Source organism: Salmo salar, chromosome ssa01 (assembly GCF_905237065.1).
Source record: "Salmo salar chromosome ssa01, Ssal_v3.1, whole genome shotgun sequence".
Taxonomy (NCBI): Eukaryota; Metazoa; Chordata; class Actinopteri; order Salmoniformes; family Salmonidae; genus Salmo; species Salmo salar.
This window is the reverse complement of record NC_059442.1, coordinates 24,236,256-24,249,214: the sequence shown is the minus strand read 5'-3', so window position 1 is coordinate 24,249,214 and position 12,959 is coordinate 24,236,256. Positions and strand designations below refer to the sequence as shown.

At 41.3% G+C, this 12,959-nt stretch overlaps 1 protein-coding gene across 2 annotated transcripts in view; it reads left to right on the top strand.

Annotated features, from left to right (window-relative positions):
* LOC106580683 (cytosolic 5'-nucleotidase 1A) overlaps positions 1-12,959 on the top strand; it is a 31,378-nt gene that overhangs the window by 15,758 nt on the left and 2,661 nt on the right. For both annotated transcript variants that reach the window (XM_014162106.2, XM_014162041.2), the window contains exons 2-3: positions 1,528-1,695; positions 1,820-1,949. In XM_014162106.2, coding sequence (XP_014017581.1) covers positions 1,582-1,695; positions 1,820-1,949 — 244 coding nt within the window. In that variant the 5' untranslated portion in view covers positions 1,528-1,581. The remainder of the gene's footprint in view (positions 1-1,527; positions 1,696-1,819; positions 1,950-12,959) is intronic.

The window sequence follows — 12,959 nt, the reverse complement described above, 5'->3', positions numbered from 1 at the left end:
AACGCTCTATCAATGAAATTCCCAGCCGCAATGTCCCAAAAATTTACTAAATCAAAAAGGTTACTTTTGAGATATTAATACATTTGCGAAAAATTGTATTTCAGAATCTAGACATATGTTAGAGCAAACTATAAGGAGTATAATGACACCAATATGTTGTCTGTATCATGTACAGTTCACGGATCATATGGTCTTACAGGAGGCACGTGTTGGTCTAAAAATGGGCCTAAAATTGCCACTTTCATCATGTAACCCATCATATGTAACCCTCTCACCAGGCTTGAGTTTGACTCTCACGATATTAACTTACGTAGAGTATCTCAACAGCATGGGATGTTAGGTGAGTAGGACATCTCCAATAAGAATCCCTATTGTCAACTATCTAGGGTGATGACAAATAGGGTATTAACTTCAGATGGAATGATTATAGGTTTTGTTATTGTATAAGGATATACTTTCCCATGCATTAAATTCAATTGAAACAGGAAATGACTCCACCAAGGCAACATACATAAGGTTCAAAATGTGTTTTATTACATTTTCAAAGCACCACATCAAAATAAATACAAATAATAAACCCCAATGAGTCATGCACAACCCATGTCCAAATTATTTCAAGCTTGCTTAACCCCATTGGAGCACGTTGGAGCGCCAAAAAAATGACGACACACAAGTCCCGAAGAACCCCACCGTTGTGGTTACTCACTACTCGTAGATGTTCCCTCAGTGTAGTATGGCAGTTCCTTGCAGATTTCCTCACAAGATCCAGAGCAAGCACAGCTATCAATGCAGACAGTACTCTTTAGCAGTAACCGATATCCTATGGGAACATGAACTCGTTAATCTCCACGATGAGATGGTAGCTTCAGTCTTTACTAAGTCTTTCTTAACAAAATTATAACAACTCTCTTATAAAATAAAATCAGTATTTCCCTTCAAAACTCGGCAGGTATGGATTTTGTTCTATTTTTATCATCTTCTGTTATAATTTTTCTTCACCAACGGTAATAATGTAATGTCCATCCTTTTCTCAATGTCTCTCTCCCTATCTTTTTTTCCCAGGCCTCCCATTAACCAGGTCAACTCTCCCATTGGCCACAGCTTAACAACCGACCTTATTGGTCAAACTTAAACTTAAAAGTAAACCAACCTATTCACTTATACATTAAAAAAATATTTCTTCAAAAGAAATGCATTAACAGCATTACAATTCGGGAGTAATTCAATCCCCTTTTAAATCTAATGCCAATGAATTATAACAAATAAACTCAGTGCTTGGTTCTAACAAGAATAAACCCAATACTTGGTTCTAACAAGGGTATTACATATATACAAAAAAGCATATAAAACATACTTCCTCCCAATGATGTTTATATGTGAGAATTGATAGAACAATCTGAGATACCAAAAATATTCTGGAGCTTTCCTGGCGTTGAATCGCCCTTCCTACTTGTGTGTGTTTCTGTGTGCTAATGTGTGTTGTATTGTGTGTTCAGGTATTAAGCATTGTGTCCCCTCATCCAACAGCCAAAGCCTCAGAATGCCATCACCATTGCAGTGTCATCGCGTGTCCTCTTCAACATGGATAAGGAGCAGCAGATCTACGAACAGAAAGGCATGGAGGACTACCTCAAGTACCAGATAGAGCATGAGATGGAGCCCTTCGCCCCCGGCCCTGCTTTTTCTTTTGTTAAGGTCAGGGAAATAAAGATACACAGACAGACAGAAATACACCCAGAGCTTTGACATTGCCGACCATGTCCGTCAATGTGAATGATGTATGGTGTATGTTCAGAGCTTCTGTTTGACATGACCTCAGGCTCTGGAGGCAGTGAATACTCGGCTGAGGGAGCTGTACCCTGAGAGTGAGGAGCTCTTTGACGTTGTGCTCATGACCAACAGCCACGCACACGCCGGCCTCCGACTCATAAACACCATCAACCACCATCGTGAGTGCCTAATCACATACACAGATACACACATGCATAAACACGTGCACACATGTGCACAACCTGGCCATTGTGCTGTGAATGAGTACATCTTTCATTCAAATTCAGTGTGATGCCCTGATAGTAGGTTGGGCTTAAGGGTACCAGGAGATGAGGGCTGTTCTGATGCACTGATGATGAAGTTTCAGTTTATTTGTTCTTGCTCACAGATAAAACTGAAGAAGTGCAGAATTTACATGACTAATAATTAGGGATGCCCCGGTATGACATTTTTGGTCGATACCAATATTTTCCTTGCCAAAAAAACCCTGATACCGATAGCTGATATAAAACATTATTTTTTAAGCATTCTAGTACAGTTAAATAGTTCAAACACACACACACACACACACACACACACACACACACACACACACACACACACACACACACACACACACACGCTGACCAAAAAGTTATTTTGTTGGCATTTACGTATGTCCCCATTACCAGTAAAACATCATCAAAACCTAATTATTTCACTTGCTGTGCTGTTTCGTTGTTCATTTGTTTAGTCTCAGCCAGGATTTCATCATACATGTCAAGCAGTGAAGTTTCAGCTCTGTCTGTCCGTGGCCTCTCTTCCTTGGTGCGCACTGTCACTGTGTCCGTGTCCATCTTGTCCAGCTGTGTCTGTAACATTTCACCTAAACCCTGTTTCTTGTCTGCATCGAAGTAGCGGTCCTTGTACCTAGCATTCAGCATGGTGGCGACACAGTAGAGGCTCAGAGAGAATGCCACCGAATCGTTTGTTCACAGCCTCTAGTAGAGTACTTTTGCAAGTTTTAACCCCGCGGTCTGTCAGCAGTTTTGTTGAGCAGGCGTTTCAATGCCATGACAGAGAGTATCACGTCTGCTGCAGACACAGTTGATGATCTTATTTCTCAAGTCAGTTAGGAGTGTGTTCAAGTTTCAAACATGTTCTCAAATACCATTGAAATGGCAGCAGCCAATGAGAACCAGCACATTCTTGCAGTACGGCTTTCCTCAGTACGAAATCCTCATCGTCCCACTGTGACTCAGCATGCTCATGGGGCTGACATCGCTGGTCCAAATGTCAGTCGTAAAGCTAATAGCAGTGACGCCCATAGCAAGTAGCTCATGGATGTGTGTTTCAACAATACTGTGTTGGGCAATATCTGAAAAATAGTGCCTACTTGGTAGTGTGTACCGGAGCTCGAGGTGCTCGACCAGTCGGAAAAAGCCAACATCATCCTCGACAGAGAACAGTTGATTGTCAAGGGCAATGAATTACATTATCTTGCCGTTAATGGATTTCACCTTTGAGTTGTCTCGCTGAAATGTTCTTACTCTTTCAAATGACTGCTCAACTTGAACTTGTTTAGTTGTTGGAAGTGTGCGCTTAGTATTTTCAGCTTTTGTTCTGTGTAGCTCTGTATTTTTTGTGGCGTCATTATGTCATATACCTACGTTATATAGGTATGCACGTCAGCTTTGACATCTGTTTTGCTGTTGGCATTTTTAGCTAATATCGGCCGATTCCGATATGCTTACCGACTATATCATGCCTCCCTACTAATAATTGCAAAACACTCATTTAAAATACATAATATGTGACATAAATAGAATACAGAACACTTGAAACATCACAGGACATTTTTCATGATGGAAATTGAAATGTTAAAATGTGATTGTAAAAGAAAATTGTGGGGGGGAAAAACATTTAAGAACTAGAGTTATTATACAGTCTGATAGCAGTGGGTAGAGTGGCGTTTCACATGCGGTTTGTGCAGGCAGTTATACAGGACAGTTTGTGGCTTTTTCTCAGGAGCCTGTTTGTGCAGTTACCAATTTTTGGAGGGAGCAGGTTGTTCAATGCATGGTCAAGAGTGTGCACTGTCTTTCACCAGGTGCACTGCAGCCTGCTCTCGCCTGCTCTGCAGTGAAGGGAGCTGTGGTTGGACTGCTCCACCTCTGGAGATGATCCTCAAGGCCCTCCTCTGCACCCTATCTAGTTGGGCCTGATGCTTTTTACTGCATCCAACTAACAGCACTCCACCGTATTCCAGACAAGGCCTAACCAGTGTAGGGTATACTGTGACCAGATCTTCAGTGGGTAGGCCATTTCCGGCAAGAACAGTCAAAGTGCAGGGATTTTGAGGCTTTCCTCACTGAGGTTAGAGTCCAGATGAAAACCAAGATACTTGGTTGTTGTTACCACTGGTACTTTCTGTCCTACTATGATTAGTGGTGCAGGTTGTGGATGGTCTCTAGAAAAACATATTCACATTTTTACAGACTTTTTCCCATTCAGGAGCATGTTGTTGGATGCTTTGCCTTCAAGCCCATGGAAGTGTCCTCTTGGATGCTGGTTAATGGTATGGCTCGGGACAGCCCTACTGCGTCTGCATACCCAGTGTCCAGTGACACTGAAGACAACTTTTTTGATGGACATCTGAAGGAGAAACAGATATGGTGAAACCATGCCTTGTGGCACACCAGAGGTGACCTCTGACTAAGGGCTAAATGTGCAATTTGCCATCACCCTCTGCCTTCTTCCGGTGGTGTAGCTGTGGAGCCAGGCTAGTAACCTTGGATACAGTTCAATGTCAGACAGATGTTGCAGGAGCGTTGCGTGATCTACTCGATCAAAGGCTTTGGACATATCAGCTATTAACACCCTCACTATTGTTGGTTTTCTGGAATCTGTAGCTGCCAGCCAGGAGTGTGTGGCTTTCACAAGGGCGGTAGTAGTAGGAGATAGGCATACTGATTTGTGCACTTTTTTATGATGAAGCTCTTCTGGATTTTTCCAAGGCATGAAGTTAGAGAGATCAGCCTCCAGTCACTCTTTGTACATGGGTTTGACACTTTAGGTATGGGACACATATTGTCAGTCTTCCATGCAGCAGGAACAGTCCCCTGCCAGTAGGTGGTGTTAACTATGTGTGTGATAACAGGGGCTAGATCTTCTGCATGCTCTTTTAGTAGCCAGGCTGGAATGCCATCAGGCCCACCCGCTTTACGTGGGCTGAGTCTGGTCAGAGCTTGCTTTATCTAGCCAATGCTGCACAGCTCAACCTGCCTTGTAAGTATGCGCAGGGGGAAGATGGCAAGACGTGTGGTGCTTGTCCACGCCTCAGCAAAGAAGCCATTTAAAACATCAGCCACGTCATCATCTTCAGTTCCCTCAACCTGTATTCTCACTCCTGATGTTTCCTTTCATTCCAGTCCTTTGTTAATGAAGTCCCACCATTCCTTAGGGTTTCTCTTCTTTAGGTCCTGGATTTCAGTTTTGTAGTAGTTTTTCTTTGCTTCCTTGATAAGCATTTGCACAGTGTTTCTGAATTTACTCCATTTCAATGTTTTCCCCCCATCTGTTGAAAATCTGTTTTACTGATGGCAGCCTTTATTTGTTTAGTCATCCAGGGCTTGTTCAGTGTTTTTGTTTTCTTATTGGCATGCATACATCAAGTGCAGTTTGAATGCAGGAGTTGAACGTCTACCCCTTTGCATTGATGATCACCACCTCGTATTTGGCAGACCAGTAAGTACTGGCCATAAATCGTGCCAAGGCCTCCTTTCTGTTCTGGGTTACCAGACATCCTTTTCTCCCGCTGCACCTCGCTTCTCCCTCTTGATGTTGTGTATGGGGAGAACAGCAGACATTTGTGATCACTGGATCCGAGAGGAGCAAGTACAGTGGGGGTGTTGTAGTGATTCATGATTTGTAATGATCAGATCTAGGATGGAGTCCACTCTGGTCTTGTCTTTGACCACTTGTTTCATGTCTGGATGGGAGTTTGTCAGCATCTTGATGGACAGGTGATTAAAATCCCCACACAGGATGAGACCCATTTCAGGATAGGACATCCTGATCACATGTGTTCTGCTGAAGTGTTTTCTCATTTGCCCATGGTGGATGTTAGAGTATTCCCACTACCAGAGTTGAAACTGAGCTGGGGAGTCGTTTAGGACGAAGCTGAAGCCACACACACTCAAACTCCTCTTTCTCTAGATCAGTTCTTATCTTTTCCTACATACTGGGATTCACATACATAGCTACGCCCCCTCCTCTCATCCCCTCTCTGGACATGTAATTTCTTGTATGAAAAGAGATTCATCTGGGATATTTTCGTGGGCCCATGTTTCAGTGACACATCCCATGTCTGCATTTACTGATTGAAGTAGCAGTTCAAATGCATCCACTTTGCTTATCAATGATCTTGAATTAGAAACAAGCACATTCGGAGTCTCTGGGGTATTTCTGGATGTTTTTGTGACATCACATTCGGAGTCTCTGGGGTATTTCTGGACGTATTTGTGACATCACATTCGGAGTCTCTGGGGTATTTCTGGACGTATTTGTGACATCACATTTGGAGTCTCTGGGGTATTTCTGGACGTATTTGTGACATCACATTCGAAGTCTCTGGGGTATTTCTGGACGTATTTGTGACATCACATTCGGAGTTTCTGGGGTATTTCTGGACGTATTTGTGACATCACATTCGGAGTTTCTGGGGTATTTCTGGACGTATTTGTGACTTCACATAATTCAGTTAGAACTCAACATTGACATGAGCGATTGTGTTTTCAATGTATTTTAGGTCTGTTACCTTCTATTGTCAGTATTTTCCTTCTGCCCTTACCAGATGTAGTCCCTCTCACCCGGCTTCTTGCGTGCATTATCCCGAAGCACTAAAGTTTGTCCGACTCGGATATGCAGTACTAGTGGAGGTGCATGTTTTTTGTAAATCCGTAGAAAATGCGATGAATATTCCAAAACGTTTGGCCAATCTAATGTTATCAGAGCCATTCTTAATCTGTTAAAAGAGCAGGAAAAGTATGCAGTGCGCCAAAAACACAACTATAAAATACAAACATTTCAAACATTGTAACTAGAGGTCGACCGATTAATCGGAATGGCCGATTAATTAGGGCCGATTTCAAGTTTTCATAACAATCGGTAATCAGTATTTTTGGCCACCAATTTGCCGATTTTTTTTTTAAACACCTTTATTTAACTAGGCAAGTCAGATTAAGAACACATTCTTATTTCCAATGACGGCCAAGGTAAGTTGCTAGCTAGCATTAAACTTATCTTATAAAAAACTATCAATCTTAACATAATCACTAGTTAACTACACATGGTTGATGATATTACTAGTTTATCTAACGTGTCCTGCGTTGCATATAATCGATGCGGTGCCTGTTAAATTTCTCATCGAATCACAGCCTACTTTGACAAACGGGTGATGATTTAACAAGCGCATTTGCGAAAAAAGCACTGTCGTTGCACCAATGTACCTAACCATAAACATACACAAGTATATATTTTTAAACCTGCATATTTAGTTAATATTGCCTGCTAACATGAATTTGTGTCACTTCTCTTGCGTTCCGTGCAAGCAGTCAGGGTATATACAGCAGTTTGGGCCGCCTGGCTCATTGCGAACTGTGCGAAGTCCATTTATTCCTAACAAAGGCCGTAATTAATTTGCCAGAATTGTACATAATTATGACATAACATTGAAAGTTGTGCAATGTAACAGGAATATTTAGACTTAGGGATGCCACCTGTTAAATAAAATACAGAACGGTTCCGTATTTCACTGAAATAATAAACGTTTAGTTTTTGAAATGATAGTTTCCGGATTCGACCACATTAATGACCAAAGGCTCGTATTTCTGTGTGTTATTATGTTATAATTAAGTCTATGATTTGATATTTGATAGAGCAGTCTGACTGAGGGATGGTAGGCAGCAGCAGGCTCGTAAGCATTCATTCAAACTGCACCTTTGTGCATTTTGCCAGCAGCTCTTTGCAAAATTCAAGATGTTTATGACTTCAAGCCTATCAACCCCCGAGATTAGGCTGATGTAACCCATGTGAAATAGCTAGCTAGTTAGCGGGTGCGCGCTAATAGCGTTTCAAACGTCACTCTCTCTGAGACTTGGGAGTGCTTGTTCTCCTTGCTCTACATGGGTTTCGAGGGTGGCTGTTGTCGATGTGTTCCTGGTTCGAGCCCAGGTAGGAGCGAGGAGAGGGACTGAAGCTATACTGTTACAATACGCAATACTAAAGTGCCTATAAGAACATCCAATAGTCAAAGGTACATGAAATACAAATGGTATAGAGAGAAATAGTCCTATAATTGCTATAATAACTACAACCTAAAACTTCTTACCTGGGAATATTGAAGACTCATGTTCAAAGGAACCACCAGCTTTCATATGTTCTCATGTTCTGAACAAGGAACTTAAACATTAGCTTTTTTACATGGCACATATTGTACTTTTACTTTCTTCTCCAACACTTTGTTTTTGCATTATTTAAACCAAATTGAACATGTCTCATTATTTATTTCAGGCTAAATTGATTTTATTGATGTATTATATTAAATTAAAATAAGTGTTCATTCAGTATTGTTGTAATTGTCATTATTACAAATAAAAAATTTTAAAATTTAAATGTAAAAAATAATTAAAATTCTATGGCCGATTAATCGGTATCGGCGTTTGTTGGGCCTCCAATAATCGGTATCGGCGGTGAAAAATCATAATCGGTCGACCTCTAATTGTAACACATGTTACTCTTGAACAGATGATGGTGCTCTGGGTGCTCCACACAGCTGATCATTCCCATTTCCACACAGCCTGTAAGAGCCCGTGTCCCTCAGAACACACGTCTGCTTAAAACTTCACTAAAATAACTTTAGCTGTTTGGGTCCTTTTGTCCAAATGCATCATCATGATGATGTGGCTGGTGACACTTCAAGGTTACTTTCTAAATGTAATCTGTTACAGTTACTAGTTACCTGTAACGTAACCTTTGGATTACCAAAACGTATGGATTACCCAAATCTGATTTACTTTCAGTGACTTTTAGATTACTTTCCCTTTAGGAGGCGCAGATTAGTAGCTGGCACATCCACACGGTCATAAAATCTGATTTTAAACCTAACCTTAACCCTAAGTAGGAAAACCTGCCGATTTTGCAGGTTTTCCTACTTACAAAGCATGTAGAGGGCTGTAATTTTTTATCACAGGTACACATCAACTGTGAGAGACGGACTCTAAAACAAAAATCCAGAAAATCACATTGTATGATTTTTAAGTAATTAATTGGCATTTTATTGCATGACATAAGTATTTGATCATCTACCAACCAGTAAGAATTCCGGCTCTCACAGACCTGTTAGTTTTTCTTTAAGAAGCCCTCCTGTTCTCCACTCATGACCTGTATTAACTGCACCTGTTTGAACTCGTTACCTGTATAAAAGACACCTGTCCACACACTCAATCAAACAGACTCCAACCTCTCCACAATGGCCAAGGCCAGAGAGCTGTGTAAGGACATCAGGGATAAAATTGTAGACCTGCACAAGGCTGGGATGGGCTACAGGACAATAGGCAAGCAGCTTGGTGAGAAGGCAACAACTGTTGGCACAATTATTATAAAATGGAAGAAGTTCAAGATGACGGTCAATCACCCTCGGTCTGGGGCTCCATGCAAGATCTCACCTCGTGGGGCATTAATGATCATGAGGAAGGTGAGGGATCAGCCCAGAACTACACGGCAAGACCTGGTCAATGACCTGAAGAGAGCTGGGACCACAGTCTCAAAGAAAACCTTTAGTAACACACTATGCCGTCATGGATTAAAATCCTGCAGCACACGCAAGGTCCCCCTGCTCAAGCCAGCGCATGTCCAGGCCCATCTGAAGTTTGCCAATGACCATCTGGATGATCCAGAGGAGGAATGGGAGAAGGTCATGTGGTCTGATGAGACAAAAATAGAGCTTTTTGGTCTAAACTCCACTCGCCGTGTTTGGAGGAAGAAGAAGGATGAGTACAACCCCAAGAACACCCTCCCAACCGTGAAGCATGGAGGTGGAAACATCATTCTTTGGGGACGCTTTTCTGCAAAGGGGACAGGACAACTGCACCGTATTAAGGGGAGGATGGATGGGGCCATGTTTCGCTAGATCTTGGCCAACAACCTCCTTCCCTCAGTAAGAGCATTGAAGATGGGTCGTGGCTGGGTCTTCCAGCATGACAACGACCCGAAACACACAGCCAGGGCAACTAAGGAGTGGCTCCGTAAGAAGCATCTCAAGGTCCTGGAGTGGCCTAGCCAGTCTCCAGACCTGAACCCAATAGAAAATCTTTGGAGGGAGCTGAAAGTCCGTATTGCCCAGCGACAACCCCGAAACCTGAAGGATCTGGAGAAGGTCTGTATGGAGGAGTGGGCCAAAATCCCTGCTGCAGTGTGTGCAAACCTGGTCAAGAACTACAGGAAACGTATGATCTCTGTAATTGATCTCTGTACCAAATATTAAGTTCTGCTTTTCTGATGTATCAAATACTTATGTCATGCAATAAAATGCAAATGAATTACTTAAAAATCATACAATGTGATTTTCTGGATTTTGGTTTTAGATTCCATCTCTCACAGTTGAAGTGTACCTATGATTAAAAATTACAGACCTCTACATGCTTTGTAAGTAGGAAAACCTGCAAAATCGGCAGTGTATCAAATACTTGTTCTCCCCACTGTAGTTGGCCATAAATGGATGCTGCATTTTACTTTATGGGTTGGTTATGTAGGCTTCTTCTAACCCATTGCTTTCCACTACAGATAATATGATTAGGTTATATCTTTATATATATAAAAAAAGTGTTAGATTTCCAGTCTTAACAATTAATTTAATACCCCCTGATCTTCAAGAGTAGGACTTGGAAATATGGACATATAGATTAGCCAGATTGTTTTACCTGAGCATAACCCAAAAACTAAAGACTAATTATCCTAATCCATTTTTCTTTTTTTTTTGTCATGATGGACTGTTTGGGGTCATTGCTTCGAGTTGATCAGAATGGCATGCTTTGAGCACTACCGAAAAGTGGTACTTGCATGTAAAAACCTAGATGGTAATTTTCTATTAAGAAAATAAAAGCCCCATTCATGGTCTTCATAAATTATACTACATTTGGACCGTATGGAGCACAATACCACAGAGTTTAGAAGGGAGAAACTAAAACGCATTTTTCACTTGCTGTCCACAATTTTGTTTCAAAATGTTTCTTAAACGGAAGCAAGCGGAAGAATGGGGAGGGATCTACCTGAATTTGTCGAAAATAAACTCTTGTTTTTCTCTGTTTCCATAATGAATACACCCTGGTCACAAAAACAATAATTGATAGGCAGCTTAAACTTCTTCAATTCAACCACTGTTGGGTTAAAATACACATACATTTGTGAGCAGCCATCCACAACAACCACAATCCGTAAGGCACAAATAAATAAGAGAGCAGCAGTGTGATTCACATCAATGCGCTATGTAGCCTAGATATCAATAATAAGTGATATCCGTATCGCCCGTAGCAGCGATTGTAGCATGTAAATCTTGGCGGGGCAAACTCACCAATTTTTTTGTTGTTGATGCATGTCAGCAAAGCCACTACACAACAAAACACTAAACAATACATTAATTGCGCTATAATGGTGACAAATGGTACCCACAAACTGTTAGGGCCTACATAAAGCTGCCCCAACAGCAGAGCTTTCTTTTCAGCACCATGGAGTGAATCCTTACCACTGCTACACCTGGGGAGCCTTGTCTGGCAGCGAAACAGTTAATTCATTTACTCCCTTTTTTAAAAACATAGCTGATATGGCTGACTTGCTTAAACAAATGTGTGTTTCTACTGACAATTGAGATGTACAAACTATGGCATAAGGGAAAAACAAGTGGATAAGATTTCGATTAAGACATTAATGAGCAAGATAGGACAGACATAGTCAATATAACTATTTGTTCAGCACTTTTGAAATGTACAGCGACAGAATTCAGAACATGGGCTGTTCTTACAGTATTCTCCCTGTACACCAAGTCAGAACCGTAGGATAAAAAAAGGGGGCATATACCGTAAGCAGGCAATGAAAACTCTTATAATATTCTATGATTACATTTATCTAAAACAGGCTATAGGCTACATGTGCACCACCAACAGTAGGCTCATGTAGCCTATAGCCTGTTTTAGATAAATGTAATCATAGAATATTATAAGAGTTTTCATTGCCTGCTTACGGTATATGCCCCCTTTTTTTTATCCTACGGTTCTGACTTGGTGTACAGGGAGAATACTGTAAGAACAGCCCATGTTCTGAATTCTGTCACTGTACATTTCAAAAGTGCTGAACAAATAGTTATGAGGAGAAAAGGGACCAAATTCTTAGGATGAGGCACATGGGCTACTAACAGCTTACTACACAACATACACTTAGTATTACTTTCTTAGCTACAGTATACATATCTCCCTGGCATATAACATTGTTTATGCAGCAGCATACAATCCATTTTTGGACCTTGTTGTGCTGTGCTCATTTGAACAGGAAGGTGGCACGACGGTCCTTTGTGCCAAACCTGGAACTCTGAAAAAAACAAGGTTGAATCAAGATGTCAGTGATCTTCAGGACGGAGCTCTAGAAAGAGGCCCGAGTTCCCGACTTAGAATTCGAAGTTGGATGACCGTTGAAAACGTATTTTCCCAGTCAGAGCTCATTTTTTCCCCCGAGTTCCCAGTTGTCTTGTACTCACTGAAGTCATCTGAGATTTCCCACTTCTGAGTTTTCAGTTGTTTTGAACGTGGCAGAAGTCATGTTGGATTGACAAAATGGCCAATGTATTCAACCTTTTCTGGCCCATGGCATGTGAATGTTTATCCTTTTAAGCTTGGAAAAGAGACCCTTAAACCCAGACTTGGACCAAACACCCACTCCACTGAATAGCAGGCTAGTGATTTCTTTGCTTCCAAACCACTCATTGTTGAATTTGCGATTTCCAACTGGTTGTGTAAAATTTTGTCCAATGGCCGATGAGCACCCACACGTTTATCTATAATTTTTATTCATATGACAAGGATTGAAAAGGATTTGCCAGTAGATTGTTGACTTGATTCATGATGATGACTGCTTGTCTAGCTTGCTAGCTAATATTTTGA